At 36.4% G+C, this 23124-nt stretch overlaps 1 protein-coding gene across 7 annotated transcripts in view; it reads left to right on the plus strand.

Moving 5' to 3' along the window:
- LOC149796299 (ceramide phosphoethanolamine synthase-like) overlaps window positions 1-23124 on the plus strand; it is a 99186-nt gene that overhangs the window by 21874 nt on the left and 54188 nt on the right. For 2 of the 7 annotated variants that reach the window (XM_089960945.1, XM_089960944.1), the window contains exons 2-5: window positions 2313-2440; window positions 12768-13888; window positions 18460-18582; window positions 20027-20107. In XM_089960945.1, the coding sequence (XP_089817071.1) occupies window positions 12965-13888; window positions 18460-18582; window positions 20027-20107 (1128 nt within the window). In that variant the 5' untranslated portion in view covers window positions 2313-2440; window positions 12768-12964. Of the gene's footprint in view, window positions 1-2312; window positions 2441-11361; window positions 11429-12767; window positions 13889-14620; window positions 14772-15459; window positions 15735-18459; window positions 18583-20026; window positions 20108-23124 lie in introns of those variants that run through there. The other 5 variants (XM_089960943.1, XM_089960946.1, XM_089960947.1 and 2 more) reach the window with 4 other exon arrangements.

Raw genomic sequence — 23124 nt, forward strand, 5'->3', positions numbered from 1 at the left:
GCTATGTAATATTGGGAACTAGAAAAACCTAATCAGTTGTCCCTACAGCACTAATTTTCCATATGCTACTAATATGTAAACAAGCTACATACGTATGTACTATATATATATATATATATATATATATATATATATATATATATATATATATATATATATATATATATATATATATATATATATATATAATGTCTATACGTATGTAGTTTGTACACATTTTTATGAGGGCCATATTAGGAAGTATAAGGTATATGTTTTAGTTTTTAGTACTATAAATTCCACTATACAAAATATGCAGATATGAGAATCTAAGAGTTTTTACATATCGTGACTTAGTCAAACGCACATTATGAAACAGACTATACGTGTGTGAACCTTGAGAATGATTCAGTGACATGAGAGTGTCGTAATCTGATTGAGCGGTATTACCGGCATACCCTTCTTTATCGCTTTTTTTTTCTTCGGTGGTACGTATTACGGAACTTTGACAATGTACCGGTACGTTGGTAATTTCCGTCGGTAAGGGATGTACGGAAATTGCCGAGGATATTTTTACGACTTTAATGATATGAGCAGCATGTTATCATTATTCATGACAAAATAGTTGTATATGTAACAAATTAATAGCGAATATTACAAATATAATTGCATTTATGATCGTTTAATCACATGCTTGTACACGTCATTTATGCCAATGCAGTGTCCAAATGGAATCTTGTGATACACATTCGGGCCAAATCCAACTTTCCGAAAAATTTTGGATGAAAAAAAAAGAAGGAAACCTAACACATTTTGTTTTTGTTATTTACTGTATAGTGTATCTGTATGTGCCAAGTATATGTACTCCTAATGTAAGACTGCAAATCGTCTTTCAAAAGCGCATTTTTTTTGTCGTAGTACTGGTCATTAATTTTCATGGCCGGGGGGGGGGGGGGGCCTTATTTTTGTTTAAGCTAAACTACTTTTTTTATTTTATCTCAAGATAAATATTATTTATTTTTAGAAAATAATATCATGGATAAAATATGTTATATTTTGCAAAAAATCAGAGCAAGATATTTTTCCAGCTATTGAAATTAAACAAAACAGTCTCAGGCCCCTTCCCCTTATCATGGATTATTGTCCTCAATATAATTATGGTATACTGTAGTACATATCGCGGTAAATTCAGAAATACAGCGGTACAGTTTTGTTTCGTGTTTCTTAGCTCTGATGATTACCTCAGTCACTGATTTTTCAAAGTAAAATAATTGTTGGTTGTCTTTAACTGTTTATTTTGCCTGGGAACCGAAAAATCTTATTCGTTTTTAATCATTGTGAGCGTATTTTAACTACTGAACTTATTGATGTCAAGCATTGTAGTACTATGTTTGTTTGTTTATTGCTTGTGTTGTTTTGTGGGGTGGGTGTTCGTTTTTTGTACACGGCAATAAAAATTTGTTTACCATGGTGTCTTTCGAAAGCATTTACCTTTTATGGTTGGTTTGGTGCTTTACAGCACAGCAACACAAATAGGTTCTTAAGTTCCGAAACTACCTTACCCAAGGACATCTTACAGTAGGCAGGTCTGGTGGTAGGATTTAAACCCACACCCTTTCAATCGCATGTCCGGTACGCTAACCAAAGAGCCACTGTGGTTTTCCGCCTCTTTTGGATACATCAATGGGAATGTTATACAACACTTTAGATAAATCACTGGAAATGTTATACAACACTTTAGATAAATCACTGGAAATGTTATACAACACTAGAGATGACCATCTACCGTATATACTCACATACAGGTCTGTGTGTGTGTCTATGTGTGTGTCTGTCTGTGTGTCTGTGTGATTTGGATTTTTAACGTAGCTTTAACAATGTTTCAGTCATATCACTACGATGTCTGCAGCGTGACAGTTGATAGTGAAGTCTCGCACTGGGGCATCATGCCGCAGACATGTAGCATGATGTCCCACCCAGTCACATTATCCTGACACCACGCCGACCAGTCCTAACACTAAGTTCTTAATGCTGAGCGCCTAGCGAGGCAGCTGTTAGTACCATTTTTGTAAGTCTTTGTTATGACTATGCCAGGGATCTTACCCATGGCCTACCGCATCCGAGGCGGACGCTCCAACCACTAGGCCACCGGAACGGTCATACAAGTCGGTAAAACTGCAAACACACAATGCTCCAGCATATCAGGTCTATGTTGTTTGTTCTGCCTGTAAACCCTTACAATATTGCTTAGATCTGTGTAGTTTGGATCCGACATGTAGGCTAGAATATCCTATGCATTATATAATTTTAATTTGCTGTATTGTGACTTGTAGGTATGACAAGTTTACGCCTACAACAAAATGCAAAACTATCCAGGAACTGCGGTTCTCGCACCGGACTCGCGACCAAAAGAGTGCGGATTCGAATCCGACCATCACATCATCTGTGATCGGTTATCATGGTATGTTCATGAGATGGCACTTTACTATAGTAGTCTTGGCACTAACCTACTTGGTGTCGTAAAATACCAAACCAAATCACACGTAAAGTCTGTGACTGGACTAAGGAAAAGCACCATATACATTTAAGTACAATACCTAATTCTCATAATCAATAACTTGCGCAACATTTACAAATTACACAAATCGTAAAGCAGCCTATCAGTAAGAATATTGGTACAAGAACATGCCGCGTCTGAAGGCGAATAGACACACATGTGTAATGATATCAATCTCACTCTGACTGCATTACCTTACAAGCTATTGACAGAGATATTTTTTGTTCACAGTAGATAAGAATCTATATCTGGATTGCTGTTACTTTTTGCCTGGAAACACATTGCTCTTATCATTTGGAATCTAAGGCTTTAGTATTTCCACTCATTGGCTTAGCCAGGATATTTGGGCCCCTATGCGGGCCTCTATGCAAAACTTACCAATGGGCACCTGCCTAAACTATAGTGTACACAAATAATGTGTAGGCCCCTATGCTTTGCATACTCTTGCTTTATTGGTAGCTACGCCCGTTTCCACCTCTTTCTCGGACCGGCATGACCAGTTTTGTCCGAAACTGCTTCTGTAGTGACCGTTTTGACTTTCATGGTATGTAAAACATTGGTTCAGTGTTATGAGTCCAACATAACGTGTCATTGAAATGACCTTTCTTAGTAATAGTTTCATTTTATTGTCGATTTTAAAAGCTTGATTGATAGTACTTCCACAGCAAGTGCAGGAAATTATTGACAATCCATCTGACCATTCTTCCCGAGCAAGCTTGTAAATACGATTATACTGAAGTCACTGGACAAAAAGCAAATTAAGTAAGGTAGGCATGTTTGTATGAACCTGTAGATTACCATATTAAATGTGACCCGCTTTTCGAATGGTTTAGTCTTTCTTTTTCTAATTAAGGCCTTTACATTTAATTTTGTACCATTACGTATCAACCGTGTGTCTTACGTGATGGCACATGTACATGACCTGGTTATATTTTTGTTTCTTTAAGGATTTTTGAACCTGTTTTTCACTTTGTCGGATTATTTGGACTTTGTCGTTTTGGACTGTAGTGGGGACTTTCTCGGTTAGGACTGTATTGGGGGCATTTATGTTAGAAATGTTTATTTATCATCAAATTTCCCATGCAGGCATTGATGCTTTTAAAATAGTGACGTATGTCAGATGACCGATATGAGCTTATGTACTAATGATTTATTTCAGACGAATATTGAGATTACGTGAGATCTGTTTTGGGCATATCTCTGCTTATTTCATGTTTGTATTACCACGAAGTATACATCAGAACGATAAATGTGCATTCCGTACAAACCTGCCAGTTCAAAGGTCACGCAGATGCTTGAGCTGTGCCATAAATATAACTCACGCAACCTGTTTGGATTTTGTTGACAGCCGATGGCGGGAGGTGGGGGGCATTTTCTACTTATATATTATAAAGCTAATTGTTTGGATAGCTGTTTCATTTCGCCTGGAAACACATGGATCTTATTTGTTGGAAGCTGTATTGTATATTGTGAGACAAGTAAAAAATAGTCGTGGGTGTGCGCGTGTGTATCCATCCGCTTTTGGCTTACTTTGTGATGGTGTTGGCTACAGGCATACTAATTCAACTCCAGACCCAAAATTCATGACTTTTGTAAATAGTCAAACAATTGTGTAGAATACTTGAGAAGTTAGGGGAGACCTTGACTGAATTGTTTTCATAAAAAGATATGAAAATGTCACGAATAGATGCCATGTCAAGCATTAGTAAGGTTTCTCGTTTGCAGCCTAACTGCAGCGCTGATATTTAGCACAGCATGTTCGGTTACCTCAGCTTTTGAATAAATAAAAGATCGAGTCTAAGCTCAATATATTGAAATTTAGTATTAACATATACCTGCTACCTGTATGGCAAAGCTGTATTCCAAGTAAAATGCAATATCCATAATTTAGTGGGCATCAAAATGGGGTCTTTGTACCTGAATATAGATTACTCTATAAGAGCCGTTAGTCCGCTTGGAAAAATGTTAGTGACGAATTCTGTAACCCTTTTGTTATGTATAATAACTCTTTATAAAGTATTCTATGCATCTGGGCATCCTTGAACTGGGTTCTGAATGACGGAATTACTTCTTTACTTGAATATTAGAAATAAGTAGGTAAATGCTGAAACGGGCTACTTACTTAGAATTCAGCATTAAAAGGTCATTAAAATACCTATCAAAGCAATGAAAGAGCTAACTATGGGGCACCCACATCAATGCCGAAATATGATTGGCTCAAAAGGTTATACTTTAATGTATACTCTCATTAATTTAACACATTCAAATGATTCCTAACATGATGCGATCATGGTATTACCTGGTTTGATCTGGGTACATATAGTCTACATCGTGAAATGGCTCTGTGATGCATGGATATTATTTAAGTATAACCTTTTGAGTCAGTCATATCTCGGCATTGACGTGTGTGCCCCATAGTATACATGTTTTGAAAATGAGAGTCGCTTGTATGCGATGTATGTGTAGTGAAGAAGACAGTGTCTAATTCTTCCATGGAACAGGATTTACAAAGTTGAATCGAGTTAATGGCAAGTAAAACCTTACTTTTGCATATACCACTGTTTTGTAATTAAAGAAGGGATGTATCGTAGAGTCGCAAACATGGTATATGTACCCTTTTCACCTATTGTCACATAAGCTTGGAGTTGCCCCAGCAGGCAAAATTCGCGAATATCGCACGTTTCGGAGCCCGTAACTTCAGTTTGGTACAACGCACAAAAGTCAACGATGGCTTCATGAATATAAAAATATCTCAGGAGTAAAACAAGCCATAGAGTAGTGCTGTCCAACCCGCGGGCCGCATGTGGCCCGCTGGCTGATTTTAAAGAGCTCGAACAGCTATATAGTCGTTGCTTTTTAGCTTTCTCTCTGTGTGTGTGTGTGTGTGTGTGTGTGTGTGTGATTTGGATTTTAACGTAGCTTTAACAATTTTTCAGTCATATCTTTACGATGTCTGCAGTGTGACAGTTTATAGTGATGTCTAGCACTGGGGCATCATACCGCAGACATATAACACGATGTCCCACCCAGTCACATTATCCTGACACCAGGCCGACCAGTCCTAACACTAAGCTCCTAGTGCTGAGCGCCAAGCGAGGCAGCTGTTAGTACCATTTTTGTAAGTCTTTGGTATGACTCGGCCCGGGATCGAACCCTACCTGTGGTAGATGATATATTAATTAATTTCTACGAGGTAATTTTGTGTTTGTGTTGGTGTGTTATTTGTGTTAGTTTTCTCTCAACCGACTCCTTCTACAGCAACCCATCAGAGTGAGACAAAGAGAACCCGCCCCAGAGGCTCCCATGGGATCAACCCTTTTTCGAGGTGTTCCCTCCCGGTCCTCCTCCATGTCAATATTCCCGGATGCAGGTCAGTGGAGTCGGTTATTATTTTCTATTGCTTGAGGACGTGTCAGCTTGAAAGTATATCCTGTCTTTGATTTTCATAATTGTGGTAATAAAATTGATTAATTATGTGTATTTCTTCATCTGTAATATCATTTGTATATAGCAGGTTTTTGGCATCCACCCCCACCCTGCGTATTTTCCACGAACGTTTTGGTGATCCTATATCCGTCTGATGCATTTTTTGGTGATCCTATATCCGTCTGATGCTGTGTTTTTATATCTTAAAATTATATGATTCTTAGAGTCTGTGTGGCTCCCACATTGGTGGCAAGGTGGGATCGTACTTAGATGTCTTTTAAATGCTGTTTCACCAGTCACCCATGCATCATGTAGGTATGGCAACATTTTACTTTGTACTGATCATACACCTGCCCATTTTTTTATACCCCCCACACAATTTAGTTCAAGATTACGTATCTCTATTAATAATTTTTTCGTCAAAAGTATTTTTATTTAGAGTATTATATGTATTTTATAATGTTTCCAAATGTTTCCATGATCTTTGTATCTGTATAATGAGTCCATTATTCTTCGACAACATAAGGGTGGTTTCCGTAGTTTCGTTTTGCATTATTTCTAAAGATACAGTCGTTGATACGACATAAATAACCATCAAAATATGCATACAGTGCTTCCCACGGGTGTTGTGGAGAGCTGTAAATATGCTTTATCCCATTTAATATAACTGACTTCTGTTTGATACTCAAATTAGTTACCCCTAATCCTCCTTTCTCTTTTGATCTATATATGTATACGTTAATACATATGATGTATTCTGTTATTAATGATAAAATGTAAGATACTCTTTTCTATGGTATTTAACATGGCTTCGGCACCGTTTTTGTAATGTAATTCATTTGACTATACACGGTGAAGTGTACCGTTTTTGTAATGTAATTCATTTGACTATACACGGTGAACTGTACCTAATTCATTTGACTATACCCGGTGAAGTGTACCATTTTTATAATGTAATTCATTTGACTATACACGGTGAAGTGTACCGTTTTTATCATGTAATTCATTTGACCATACACGAAGGTTTTGACAACCTGGATGTGCTCTGTTAGATTTAGTGATGTTTGTGAGCAAGTGCCAATCTCTTCTACATTCTTCAGTACTATTCGATAATTTTGGTGAGTAGATTTCTTCCTATATAATGTTCCTACGGCTTTTACATGATTTTTATTTAGGTTTGGTGGGAAACCTGGATGGTTTCCACGCCATTTGTCTATTAATATAATTTCTGTTTTGTCGTGATTGATTGCTGAACCAGTTTTTTTCCCTCAAATTGAGTGAATTCATTTTGTAAATGCTTAAAAGATGAACCGTCTCTGGTGAAGTTTGTACAGTCGTCAACATGGAGTAAAGTTTAAAGTTCGCCCTCGAAATTGGGTATCTTGATCCCTTGTATGTTGGTATTCCTTTTAATATTCTATTTAGTGATTTGACTGCAATAACATATAGTAGCAATGATGGGGTTCATCCGTGTCTCCCAGACCTTTGTATCATGGTGTCCTCTCCTGTCAATTCCCCCATTTTTATTATTATTGACGTTACATTCACATACATAGCCCTTGTCCAATTTATTATGCTAGTACCGATTCCACATCATTCTAAGGCTTTTATAATGAGGTCATGCTCTATCCGATCAAAAGCTTTTTCTTGATCGAACTTGTTAGAAAATCAATAACGACCCCAACTGACAACGTATTTATTAATATATATCTACCGTAACTCTGGTTTATGTTTATAATTGATTCAATCCATGGTTTCATTCTATTAAAAGGGCTATCGAAATCTGTAAGCGATATCACCTTTCCTCAAAGTAATCCGTCTGGACGGTGTTGGAAGTGCCTTTTATTTGCGAAATGAAGGGCCATATTTGTCAGTACAATGCCAAGGGGGTGAAAAACCACTTAATTTTAAACATTTTGTCAAACATTCACCTTAACAGAAAGAAAAAAAAACAAGCTTGCATGTATCGTTATTAGTAATGATCAGAGGGTGCAATACAGTTTTAAAAAAATGACAGGATGATGATGATGATGTGTGTGTGTTTGTGTGCCTCTGTGTGTGTGCCTCTGTGTGTGTGTGTGTGTGTGTGTGTTATCAATCAGATTACTGTTTAAATTTGCTCTCACTGGGAACAGGTACTTTGATGTACGAACTCAATCTTAAGTTTCATATCCTTATATACATTAATACAGATGTTAAGAGAAACTACAGTAAATTGATGCAGCAGGCCTTTCACAGTTAGCACACATGACGTTAGAACGATAAAAATGCGAGGTGAAGTGGGGAATACATCAAAACAAAGTCGACAGATTAACTTGCATTTTTTTGTGTTCATCTGAGAATCGACAAACTTATTCGTTTTGATAATTAAATATAAGCGTTAGTTAAATATAACCGTTAATTAAATATAACCGTTCTCAACGCTAAGTTTATGCCGTTACGATATCCACGTGTTGTGCTGGTCGGAGAACACAAAAAGAGATCGGATTGTCTGCATGTCTTCGTTTCCTGACACTAAGTCTATGTCACTCTTCTAGGTATTGAGATGACAGGAGATTGGACTTATTGGAGAATACAAATCGATCGGATTTTCTATTTATCTGTATTTCTCTACAATAAGTGAAACTGTACAATCTACGAGAGATATCAGTACAGAGTAAGACGAGTTGTCTTTAGTTTTGGCACCGACAACATAAATTAAAAATACATAATGTCTGTGATATTAAAGACTAATATCATTTTCTTTTAGTTTGTCCATTGTATGCTGACTCTAAACTTAATTCAAAAGTACTTATGGAAAAAAAACAATCCATGCACAAATGCACTGAATTGTCCACATTGAGTAATATGAAAACATGTTCACTAGCTAAATTTGTTTATGGAGCATTTAAAATAAGAGATTATTGTTTTTAGAGTATTTTTTTAAATAAAGACTGTATATTTGTCCATCCTCTTTTTCTAGTATTACGAATATATGCTCTTAACAAAGTAACAGGAAAGATTTAAAAGCAAAAAGGTTTACAAAATTCAACAAACAATTTTTTCTCATGAATACAAAAGTGAAAATGACAACACAAAAAAGAATTTTACGGTATTGCGAATTAAATCCCAAAGTGTTCCTAGAATTACAAAATCCAAAATTAGTCCATTGCTGAAGGTATTGGTGTGCCTGTGGCGGCCTGTATTATATTGTTGTGCCAACAATCGTTTGTGGAAACACAGTAATATACTCCAGGTTTGAATTCACTATAAATCCCAATGATGCCTCTGTCCAAGAATATTATTCTTTTAAACAGCACTCTGTATTTCCAGAGAAAATAATCACTGAATTATATAATTTCAAGAAATAAATTCCAGACCCAGTTGAACTTCTGGACACAACAATATTACAAGATCGATTGTGCTAGATCGTAAAGCACGAATGAATAATTTTTGCACTAACAAGATTATATAGTTTTCTACTTGACCTCGGGTCACAATTAGCATTTTCTAAATAAAACAAAAATCATTACTAATGGAAAATAACCTTCTGGAAGATCCATAATATTTACAAAATAAAATCTTAGTTATAATTAGGTACATTGTATGGGAATTTCAATGATCAAGACCTGGACCGAAATAAACATGTTTACTTCAATTAATAATGATCATGATATTAAACCTATACACATAAAGAATACTTTAGCTACATATTAGTTGTTTACAGACTATCAAAAAGATCATTAATTCATATCAAGTAGAAAATAAACCTGATATTGCACAAGGTTAAGTCCAACATACAATGTTACATTGCAATAGCAAATAATGAAATAAAAAATATTTTTTGAAAACAAACTAACAACGGAAATTAAACATACATAACTCTTTATCTTGACAAGTACCGTTAGTCTGTTTTAAATTTGCACATATTGTATTTGATAACCACGCAATGTTTGTAATATTTGTAAAACATACTCTGCAGGTACGTAAATGTTTATTGTAATAAAGTTAATGAATTGAACTGTAAGTCAACCCTATTATGCTATCTAGGTATTGGGCTAATTAAAGAATGCAGATAGGATTGTCTGCATGTCGTTATTTCCTTCATACAAGATAAAGTTTATATTATTCTGTCATTCATGTGTTGGGCTGCTTGGAGAATAAAATGAAATCGGATTGTCTATTTATTTTTTCCTTACAACACAAAACTTTTGTTATTCTGCCGTTCAGGTGTTGGGCTGCTGATCTTTTTCTTATATACCTACGACACTAAGTTGTTGTTGGAGAATAAAGGAGATGGAATTGTCTGCTTATCGTTTCCTTACAACACCAAGTTTATGTTTTTCTGCCATCCAGGTGTTGGGCTGATTGAACAAAAAGAAGAGATCAGATTCTCTGCTTATCTTTATCGCTTGAAAGAAAAGTAGATTTCGAATTATTATTGAACGTAAATCCTTCAAAAAGAATTCTAAAATTATCCAGTTTCTAGTTTGCTTCTATCCATGTATTTTAGTTAGGTTTCTGGAAGAATGACGATCCTCTGAAACATCTTGCATTTTAGTACGTACACAGGGCAGATACGTCATTTCGTATAGAGGCTTAGGAAGGGAAAATAGTAATGTAATTAACACCATTAGTAGATAAGGGTTTACGACTTGGCCAGCGATCTATATAGGATAACGGACACCATAAACGTGCCCGCAAAAGTCTATAACAGGGTTGAAATGTGGTCAAAATTTGCGTATAAAAATCCAAATGGGAGTGTGAGTTTTTATGATAACCCACTCCAGTTTTCTTTCTTAGATTTGTTGATTTGTACGTTTTCACCTTTAAAACGTAAATAAAGATGAAAAGCACACTGTGAAAAGGATATACACAACCGAAGAAAATATGATGATATGTAATCAGTTTGCATTATAGGATGATTATATATAGTCAGTTGTACTGGTCAGACCGGTGTCAGGATAATGTGACTGGGTGACATCGTGCTACATGTCTGCCGCATGATGCTCCAGTGCTAGACAGACATCGTAGTGATATGACTGAATTTTTGTTTGTTTATTAAGCTACGTTAAGAATCCAGATTACACACACACACACACACACACACACACACGCCCTCTCTCTCTCTGTCTCTGTCTCTGTCTCTCTCTCTCTCTCTCTCTCTCTCTCTCTCTCTATATATATATATATATATATATATATAGTCATTTTGCAATATAGGATGATGTTATGCAGTCAGAATGCAATATAAGATTCATGTTCAAATATGTAATAAAGCAAAATAACGGCAGCAACAGTAGCAACAACAATACCAAGTCTCATACACTCACCCTAATTGCTAAGTTAAGACTGGCTGTTTTCGTCATACCAGTCTATAGTAAATCATCGGCTTGGTATTAACTGACAACAGCATTAAGGAAATGCACAATCGCCAGCGGCACAAGTGGATGTATATAACTAAGCAGGAAGCAAGAACATAATTAGGTAAATTTCGTGTAAGTTACATGTGTATATTACAACGTTGTTATAAACTGAAACGTTTACACCGGCTTTCCTTCTATAATTGTTACTTATTAGTATGTTCCATGTACTGACGGTTAACTGGATATTGTTGCAAAATACATATCGCAATCCACACACGAAACTTGGGTGACAGCCGTGAGTGAAAGAAGACTCGGTCATATAGGGTTAGGGTCAAAATTTACACTTCAAAGGTCAGCAAAGTTTGGCCGATGTGTTCAGCACCAGACCGCCAATAGCTTCATTACCTTTGGCCAACGTGTCGAAATTGTGTAACACCTTTGACGTAAATCATGAAACCTGTTATTTCTTTTTGCAAGTTTCTTATGTACTTTGGGCTGTACGATTTTTTTCCCAGACATTTTGAGAAAAAGTTGCCAATGGTGAAAAAAGCAAGAAATTGGGCTAAATTTGGACATCCAGATTCCAAGGCATTGCATTCTTTCTTTATATAGAATTGAAATCACCATGTGTCTTTCAGTGCAATCGCAAAATTAGCGTTGGGAAATGATTTGTTGATTGTGCTATGCGTTGTTATGGAAACCGTTAACAAAACGATTTTCTTCATGTTTCTGTATCTGCATTTATTTATTTTATTTCACACTTATGTCCCTTTAACACGAGCCACAACCTAAATGAAACTTGAACTGTTCTCTAACAATATGGATATACCCCTACTTCATTTTATGCGAAAAATAGGTGTATTAATCTTCTGTTAGGTTAGCTTTTTAGGAATACCTTTATTCACTGCATACATATTTTAATGTATTTTCTTGAGTCTGCTGTAACTGAGAATGTCGCAGTTGTACAAATAAGTGCTTGATAACTAGTTATAAATATAAGTGCTTGATAACTAGTTATAACTATAAGTGCTTGATAACTAGTTATAAATATAAGTGCTTGATAACTAGTTATAAAAAAGTGATTGATGACCATTTTCCCTTTGAATCTAATCACCATAGGAAGAAGACATAACGCATATAATACGAAGTTTGGTATATTTATGTATTTTCTGTACCATGTGCTCGTGGCAAAATGAAGGCACGAGGACCGAAAAAAAAGGCAAAACAACATCTAAATAAAATATTACACTAACTGGTACACTACCAGCTAATAAGGTTATATCATATTAGAGTAAACTAGTTTCACGGTGTGTGTCCTGTGCATATCTGTGGCAATCACCATAATGCAAGTATCATCTGATCGAGTGTTGACCCCACACGTGTCTGGTTGTTTATGGATTTATTTCGTGGATGTTGTAACTATCTAATAATTAGCTGATGCTCTCTCTCTCTCTTTTCAGAGTTTAGGATGCGATGCCAACTAAGGCAGTCCGAAGTTTAGTCGAGGAAGTATACGGAGATCACTTGCAAGTATTAAGTCAACATTTGGCCAGTAAAAAATAATAGAACCTGAAGCAGACGACAGTCGTTAAGAGAAACTATTCTGGGACATGACGAATGAAGGTTTTGATGACTTTAGTCTCCTAACAACTAATTTATGTTCTCGACAGATTTTAATAGAAATTCATTCCGAAGAAATTTCTCGTTAATAAAATCATCGACAGTTCTGATAAACATGATGTCCAATTTGACGATGAATATCGCCTGCAACGGCAAATATGCTATCATCATTTTTCTATCTATTCTTCTTTCATTTTTTGTTGTTATGGATATTCATTTATATTTTTCTCTACAATCGACAACTTTGGTGGGACAGAAAATGATTGGTAGCCAATACTTTTCTCCATTTGAGCCACTCAGCATGAAGCTTCTGATGACCGATCCAGTAAACCATTATATTTTCACACCATTGGCTGAATACTTTGATGACGTAACGCAATTCAGCAAAGTTTTCTATTTCATTACACCAAATATGATAAGCTTCACCCATTTGTTTCTGGCCTTTGTTGCTGGCAAATTTGTGTCTTCAGAAAGTTTATGCCACAGAAGACTTGGCGTGGTGATATATCATTTCAGAAACTGGCTTGACGATCTAGATGGAGTTGTTTACAGGAGTCATTCCCAAACCAAAGGAAACTACAGATCCAACAAAAGTAATCTAGGATATTATGTAGACATCTATAGTGATATAATCGGTGGATTTGCCCTTAGTTTCGGGATACTGTTCTATTTATGGAAGTGTCCACCTAGTCGATTTAATCACAGCGTTCTTCCAGTGAAGTCACCGGATGCTACTCCTCAAAGTCCGGAAAGACAAAATGGCTCTCCAGTTAGGAAATCCTTTCCACTGAACTTTCTTACAGGGGCGGAAAGACCTTCGGGAGGTCTTACTCGGAAATACATCTTCTGGAAAGTATTCTGTTTTGGATTTACTTTGATTATTGCAGCAGGCACTTGGGACAAGGTGGTGGAGAGATATACATACGTTTTCCAGAATGAGTTTACTGATCCAAATATAACGGTAAGTAGTTGCATAGACCGATAGCTAAAACGGGGCTGTGGTAATTTTTGTGTGAGGATGGTAGTGCTTGTGCTTTTGGACGTGGCTTGGTTGGTTGCAATTTCGTCAATAAAGAGCGAAAAAATTCAGAGAGTGCAAGCCAGTCTAGTTCCCCCCCCCCCCCCCCCGGAAATTGTAAGATTGGCGTACATTTCCATCACAGTTATGAATTGAAAATTCTATACTCTTTACCCAAAACCTAAATCTACAAAGCCAAGATGAAAAAAAAGATGAAATCTGATGAGAAATGCATAGAAAAAAGGCTCCAATAATCAGCAAATTAACTATTTAGTCGTTTTTTGCAGTTGAAATCTTTGCGTGTTTTTTTTTTATATTTACAAAATTGTCAGAGAGGATGGGTAAAAGTTATATCTGAGGTATGCATGAACATAGTAGTTGATGAATGGATTTTAAAAATTGTTCAAAGAATTTTAAGAAAAATTATTTTGTTGAAGAAGGAATGCGAATGGTTTCTTTGTGAGTTTTGGGGATTAAGGAAAGGTGACTTTTATTTCTTCTACATTGTCATTTTTTCATGTTGACAATTTTCCATTTATACCTTTAAGACCTAAAGCATTAAGCAAAATCAAAGTGTCTATGATCAATGTTTCTTCACAATATGTCAGAGGACCAACATACATAAATTTCTCGTAAATTGTTTAATTATTGATATGAATAATAACTGAGTTTCAGACTTCCATGGAGAGTCGCACTGTCAGCTTGGATGAGTCAAAGTTATTACAGGACTTCCTGAACGGAAAGTCGGACATTTTAGTTTACATACATCGGGCATTGATCTGGGACCAATGACTGTAATATCGCATGGAACATAAATGTTGCATAATTCTACCCAGAGTCTCTTCACTATATGTTTCGAGTACCCATTAGTGCCGAAGAGAGATATATAAGTCAATTTTGCAATGACGGCGGCAACAAGGGCGGTAAAAGTTTTGTCACTTGTTTGTCATTAATGTGTTTCATTGGAACACTGGCTTAACATGCACACCGCGTCCATCTGCTTGCTGTCAAAATACACATATCTCTATATGATTTTTAAATTCTTTTTATGGAAATAATTCCGTCAAAATAAAAACAAAAATGTGTAAGGTTCGCACAATATAAACTCAGAATATAGTTCCAACGTAGAATCTATCCATCTACGTACGTGTGATATAAATTTGAAATGTTATACGTTTTGACACGCAGACTGCTGTCATATTAATGCAGTACCCGTCTTTACTTGACACAATTATTGCTTGTTTGTTATTAGTACAGCACGTTTGTGACCAAAATGCAACCATACACACACACACACACAAACACACACACACACACACACACGCACACACTTCTTCCTTTCAGACAGTGTCTCCTTGGTTACAGTCAGATGCACACACACACACACACACACACACACACACACACACACACACACACACACACACACACTTCTTGCCTTTAGATAGTGTCTCCTTGGTTACAGCCATATGCACACACACAATTGCTTTTTAACGGTGTCTCCTTGGTTACAGCGTGCTGGACTTGCGATCAGAGGGGTGTTGATTCGAATCCTGCAAAAACTCGGCTGTCGTGGTGTGTTCTTGGCAAGACATATTACTCCAAATACCTCGGCAGGATAACTCCCTTTAGGTGTTGACGTGCCGCAAAACCGCCATGCACTTACTCTTCTTATAGTTTGAAGATAGCATAGTACGCCGATGTCTCAAGGCAGATTCCACGGTTGGGTCACGTTCTGCGCTGTTAGAGATTGATGCATGTTTCGAAAGATTAAGTCACAGCCACAACGATTTGGTAAATTGCCACCTCTGGAAAACGTATTCTTTGATGACTGCATCGCGTTCAATTCATGCTGCATTTTCTGCGATCTTTTTGCTGCAATTGTTTTAGTGCAGTTGAGAATGTTAAGATTCTCCCCCAAAGCGTAGGAGGGGAAAAAAGGAAGTAACTCTTTACTTGCAGTGATGTTAACACAAAAAAAAATGATTTTACAAGACAGAGAAAAGTAAAGAATTCTTTACTTGCACTGATGTTAACACAAAAGCTGATGCTATTACAAGGCCACTCGCGGCAAGCGCCACAAAATACAATTAACGTAATAATGAAAAAAATTTGAAACTTCAAATATAGCCTAGTTATTTTTATTTGGATTTCAATAAATGATACTAGATGCAAGGTAGGATCCAGTCTACATGCTCGTGTATTACTGCGCACAATCAATGTGCTAAGTTTCCGATGATCCTCGGTTGAAAACAGCCTTCTGACAGCGATATGAGCGGTGAAGAGCGAGAGATACATTACATATAGGAATTTACGAAATCTCCCATCTTCGCTAACCAAGGTTCCGATATCTTGACTCTACCTACACATTGGCGGATCGAGCAGATATGTTAATGTTTTGTCCTAGCGACATCTATTGGATTTAATGAGTTGTCTCCCTTAGTATATAATGGCAGCTGGCTAACAGCGTATAACAGCGTCGCATTGTACATCGGCCAAAAATGGTGGAGACAATTGACTTCAAAAGGATACTTTTTAACTTGAACATCGAAAGTATGACTAAGTACCAGAGAGAAGCAATTGCAGGTGTATTTGAGGGAAAGGTATTTGTACAAACAACGGACCTGCAGTGGAAAATTGCTTATGTATGAGTCCATTCCAGTTATGTGTTTCCCTTGTTCTGATCATGTATGAACAGTGTTCAAAATTGAACAGCTTAATTTTTATTGGATGCGATGGCTTGCCGCCGCATCCAATGAAACTCCCAGATCCGAAGCCGAGTAATATCAGCTCGATCCGCCAAGGTGTAGATAGGGTTAACTTATTGGAACTTTGGCTAGTAAGATGTCAATCTCCATACATTTCAGTTCGCCAGACAAAGAAAGGAACTGCTCAGTACTCATAGAAGAATGTCACAGTTCAAAGGAAATTCGATCTCATGTTCTAAGGTTTAGAAAATGGAAAAAAAAAATTCCTTCAAAATTTAAAATGAAAAGTTTTGTTTGGCATATGCAAATGACTGAATACATGTGTAAAATATAAATACTGAGTCATTACGTGACTAATAACTCATACAGCAAAAGGAAAAGAATCAAACTGTAAGATCAAGGAAGGAAAATTTAAAAAACTAAGGTACAAAATTTGGATGATGTTTGTTATTATACGTGGCAAATCCGTACTAGTAGTTTGACAGGACTAAACTTATATAAATCGCTTTGACGTCATTTTGACGGATAATTTAAATTACTTATTTACGTAGATACATCAATTTTAGACCGTTAGACTATAAGTTACTGTCCATTTGATTTTTTTTTTTGGGGGGGGTAATTTCTTTTGAGCTAAACTATTTTCTTTTTCATCTCAAGATAATTAATATTTTTCGAAATAAAATAGTTGATATAATTTTTTATTAATTTGCTTTAAATCTGAGCAAGATATTTTCCAACAATTGACAGACGAAAATTAAAGAAAAATGTTATGCCCTTGAAAAAGAACGTTCAAATATTGGTCCTTAATATAATTGCGGTGTACCGTGGCACGTATCGCGGTACGTTCAGAAGTGCCCTGGTATACCGTGGCACATATCGCGGTACGTTCAGAAGTGCCCTGGTATACCGTGGCACGTATCGCGGTACGTTCAGAAGTGCCCTGGTATTCCGTGGCACGTATCGCGGTACGTTCAGAAGTGTCCTGGTATACCGTGGTACAAATTATTTCATAATTTATAAGTAATTTTTGTGTCATAAACATTTATAACTAAGCAGATGTCCGAATGTAGTTGATAAAACAAAAGCATGGCTGAGGAATTTATCTGTATAAACATTAAAAATCAAATAAATTATTAAACACTTTTGGAAGAGTGCAAATAAACCACTATTCAAATATTTTCCCCTCCAGCTTTAGTGTTATATTTTACACAATACCATTCTTACATGCAAATTAAATACATGTCAGTATTCTTTTTTATTGCTAATATCACAATAATTCGTGTGTCTCATACAAGCACAGACTCAAATTTAAGATGGTTTATATCTCAGTTTGTTACCATGGCAAGGGTGTCACAATCAATGAACGTGTTAATTATTGATATCTTGTTAGAGAAATTCCCGAACACACTGTACAGCATCTAATTATAATCAACCATTAGTTTCATATTAGTGCCAAAAACTTTAAATTTTTTAAAATGAAAATGGATATAATTTTGAAGTTTAGTATACATGTCAACTGAGGAGAAATGCTCAGTCGGTAGAGCGTCGGGTTCGTAATACACGGATCATAGGTTCGATGCTTGCTTAGCTTAGTCAATGGTTGGTTCTATCTGTGTCCATGGGGAAAGGCAGTTACCTCTCATTTCCTCGACATGAAATTGCCAATAATGTGTAAAAGTGCCATTAAAACCAACAAAAATGAAATAATATCAAAGCTTGTATATTGAAGTAACTGATTAATTTGTATTTTTTTTCTAAAGTAAGGAACCTCTAAATATTCTTTATCTTGGGTCTTTTTGTTTGAAGGCTTTACAGACGGAAGCTTTACATTCAACCATGACGTGGATCATCATTGTGATGTGGCGGGTGATCGAAGGCCAGGCCTTACTTCAGATGGTGCTTTTATCCGTCTTTATTGACAGAGTTTGGGTATGTACTATCATTTAAAATGTAACATTCAATATGTGTGTGTGTGTGTGTGTGTGTGTGTGTGTGTGTGTGTGTGTTAGGGTTTACCGGCACGTTATCGTAATACTGTGTTGCTGATTAAATTTAAATTATACAAAAGTAAATATAAAAAAATGGAAAGAAAGGAACATAACCCCTTAGAAATAAACATACTCTACTGCATATGAAACTTTTGTTATTTAAAACTCTTTACGCAAAATGTCCAGATGAGTTTTTAAATGAAGTCACACACACAAAATATGCCCCAGAAGTTAGTTATCGGTATATTCGAATAAGTGTCTTCCACTGTCAGTGGACACTGGAATTGCATGCACTCTGGTCGAAGTTCGCCCATCAGGAGGTATTCATGAGTGAGGTATGTGCCCTATAGACATAAAACCCATCGGGAGTTATGCATAAGTGAGGTACGTGTCCTACAGGCATAATATTTATCAGGAGGTTCGTATGAGCGTGGCATGAGTCTTATAGGCATAATACCTCTCAGGAGGTTCGTATGAGCGTGGCATGTGTCCTACAAGCATAATACCTATCAGGAGGTTCGTATGAGCGTGGCATGTGTCTTATAGGCTTAGTACCCATCATGAGGTACACATGAGTGAAGCATGTGTCCTGTTGACATAACACCCATCAGGAGTTGCGCATGAATGGGTTATGTGTCCTACAGACATAATACCCATCAGGAGGTACGCATGAGTGAGATATGCATCCTACTGGCATAATTCCCATCAGAAGGTACGCATGAGTGAGGTATGCGTCATAATGGCATAATACCTATCAGGAGAAACGCATGAGCGAGGTATGCGTCTTATTGGCAGAATACCCATCAGGAGGTATGCATGATTGAGGTATCCATCCATATGGCATAATACCCATCAGGAGGTACGCATGAATGAGGTATGCGTCTTATTGGCATAATGCCACATTATGTTTGCGGTTTGTTATACATGAGGGATGCCACTCTGCAAAGATGGGTTTAATGTTACTAATATTTTTTAGAAGCTTTGTTTTAACTATGTTTTTTATTCAACATTTTTTCGAAGCACATGCAACATCGCGATCTTCTGTCATTATCAAGTTGTATAAATTAGGTCAAAGTTAATGTAATTCCACACAGATTAGAGCAGGTCACTTTGTTAGGTCGACAATTTGCTTTTTGATAAGACTGGTAGTCAAGTTGCCTTTCAGTTAAATGCTATCGAAGGACAATGATTTTTATACCGGATCATTTCATTTGATTTCGTCTTGTAAAAATGTCGTTCCTATTGATTTTTAGATCGTGTGTCAAGTATTGATGGATTGGTACTACAGTGTGTTCCCAAAATATCAATAAATTGTGAACTTTTCTGAAGTGCATTCCCAAGTGTATTGTAAACCTTTAAGTATTGTATAATTTTTTTCATTGCAGGAGTTTTTCAACTTTATACAGTACCTGGGAATATGTCTCATCATCATACTCAACATCGCTAGTGAAATTCATATTAGACAGGTTTGTGTTCTCTTTCTGTTTGTTTTTTTTTTTTTGGTGTTAGGTACGGCAAAACAATTCGATATCTTAAACTTCTTAAAGAAATAAAAAACAACAAACTACTGATGTCATAAACTAAAGAAATAAAATCTGAAAAAAATCTTGCAAATCTGCCACTATCCACATACTTACTTTCATTTAGTTATATCGATAAAGGCAAAAGCCAGGTTCAGGGTCAAAATCTCTCACTCTTGGGGATATCCATTTTATAGTGATGGGATGGAGGGGCAGGAATTTTATTTGAGAACTTACTTGATCCACATTTGCGAAGAGAAAGGCCTTTGTTGTCTGTCCATATGATTTTTTAGTTCAGTAAAATAATATATATATTTTATTAAAAAAAAAGCAAAAAATATATTATGGTTCAAAGAAAAACCCCAAACACATCCCATCTTTCCTCCCACCCTCCCCCATTTTTTAATGACAAAAATACCACTCCCATATTTAAATCCAATCATGCACAAATTAACATTTACGATCAGAACTGGTACACATCAGGACTTGATTAAACAGTTCTATGATCTTAAACATCCGGAACATAAATAAATATAGTGAAGCTGTTTTATCTTAAATCGTTCCCTAATTCTGAATTGAGGTCTACGATTCACTTTGTACCCGTTATTTTTAAGATCAAATATATCTTTTGTAATGGAAACTTAATGGTTAATCATGTACATAATAATAATAGACATACCAAGCTTATAGACTAATTCATGTGTAAGTGTATTACCCACGTGTAAGGTACAATATCCACGTGTAAGTGTATTATCCACGTGTAAGGTACAATATCCACGTGTAAGTGTATTATCCACGTGTAAGGTACAATATCCACGTGTAAGTGTATTATCCACGTGTAAGGTACAATATCCACGTGTAAGTGTATTATCCACGTGTAAGGTACAATATCCACGTGTAAGTGTATTATCCACGTGTAAGGTACAATATCCACGTGTAAGTGTATTATCCACGTGTAAGGTACAATATCCACGTGTAAGTGTATTATCCACGTGTAAGGTACAATATCCACGTGTAAGTGTATTATCCACGTGTAAGGTACAATACCCAGGTGTAAGTGTATTATTCACGTGTAAGGTACAATACCCACGTGTAAGTGTATTATCCACGTGTAAGGTACAATATCCACGTGTAAGTGTATTATCCACGTGTAAGGTACAATACCCACGTGTAAGTGTATTATCCACGTGTAAGGTACAATATCCACGTGTAAGTGTATTATCCACGTGTAAGGTACAATATTCACGTGTAAATGTATTATTCACGTGTAAGGTACAATACCCACGTGTAAGTGTATTATCCACGTGTAAGGTACAATATCCACGTTTAAGGTCTATTATCAATGTGTTAGGGACAGTATCCATTGTTAAGGTACAGGATCGATTCTAGGATATGCGATGGTAAGTTTCACGCTTATTTCAAAAAAACTGTGCAAGAAAATCAGACGAATGCATCATATTGGCAAGTGCTTCCTGCATTGCTTTGTTATATCTACCCTTTATTAATCAACAACATCTGGGTTTTTTAATGCAGACGAATGTCTCACTTTTCAGTTGTGAAAGAGACGCTGACCCAACTGCAAACATCATAGACCTCTATCAGCCATCATATAATGAACTATTAATTGGACTCACTATTTTAAGCAAAGAGCAAGTAGACCCTGATTTGCGAGTGTAATACAGACTAAGTTTCACCCATTATTTTAAGCAAAGAGCAAGTAGACCCTGATTTGCGAGTGTAATACAGACTAAATTTCACCCATTATCTTAAGCAAAGAGCAAGTAGACCCTGATTTGCGAGTGTAATACAGACTAAATTTCACCCATTAACTTAAGCAAAGAGCAAGTAGACCATGATTTGCGAGTGTAATACAGACTAAATTTCACCCATTATCTTAAGCAAAGAGCAAGTAGACCCTGATTTGCGAGTGTAATACAGACAAAATTTTCACCTACTGTCTTAAGCAAAGAGCAAGTAGACCATGATTTGCGAGTGTAACACAGACTAAATTCACCCACTATCTTGAGCAAAGAGCAAGTAGACCCTGATTTGCGAGTGCAATACAGACTAAATTTCACCCACTGTCTTAAGCAAAGAGCAAGTAGACCCTGATTTGCGAGTGCAATACAAACTAAATTTCACCCACTATCTTAAGCAAAGAGCAAGTAGACCCTGATTTGCGAGTGTAATACAGACTAAATTCACCCACTATCTTGAGCAAAGAGCAAGTAGACCCTGATTTGCGAGTGCAATACAGACTAAATTTCACCCACTGTCTTAAGCAAAGAGCAAGTAGACCCTGATTTGCGAGTGCAATACAGACTAAATTTCACCCACTATCTTAAGCAAAGAGCAAGTAGACCCTGATTTGCGAGTGTAATACAGAGATTCTGATTAGAAATAGGAATACTAGCCTTACAAATCTGTATACTTAAAATATTATTCCAGCAATTTATTTTAAGCATTAAATCTTACGGATTTAAGTGGATTTCGGTTGACACGTACTTCCTACGGTCATCTGCATGGTATTCTGTTGATTGACACGTACTTCCTACGGTCATCTGTATGGTATTATATTGATTGATACGTACTTCTTACGGTCATCTGCATGGTATTCTATCTATTGATACGTATTTCCTACGGTCATCCGCACGGTATTCTATTGATTTATACGTACTTCCTACGGTCATCTGCATAATACTCTATTGATTGATACGTGCTTCCTACGATCCATCTGCATGGTACTCTGTTGATTGATACGTGTTTCCTGCGGTCATCTACATGGCATTCTATCTATTGATACGTGCTTCCTATCGTCATCTGCATGGTATTCTATCTATTGATACGTGTTTCCTATAGTCATCTGCATGGTATTCTATCTGTTGATACGTGCTTCCTATCGTGATCTGCATGGTATTCTATCTATTGATACGTGTTTCCTATAGTCATCTGCATGGTATTCT

The sequence above is a fragment of the Sinohyriopsis cumingii genome, chromosome 6, assembly GCF_028554795.1.
Source record: "Sinohyriopsis cumingii isolate HCF-2022 chromosome 6, ASM2855479v2, whole genome shotgun sequence".
Lineage (NCBI taxonomy): Eukaryota > Metazoa > Mollusca > Bivalvia > Unionida > Unionidae > Sinohyriopsis > Sinohyriopsis cumingii.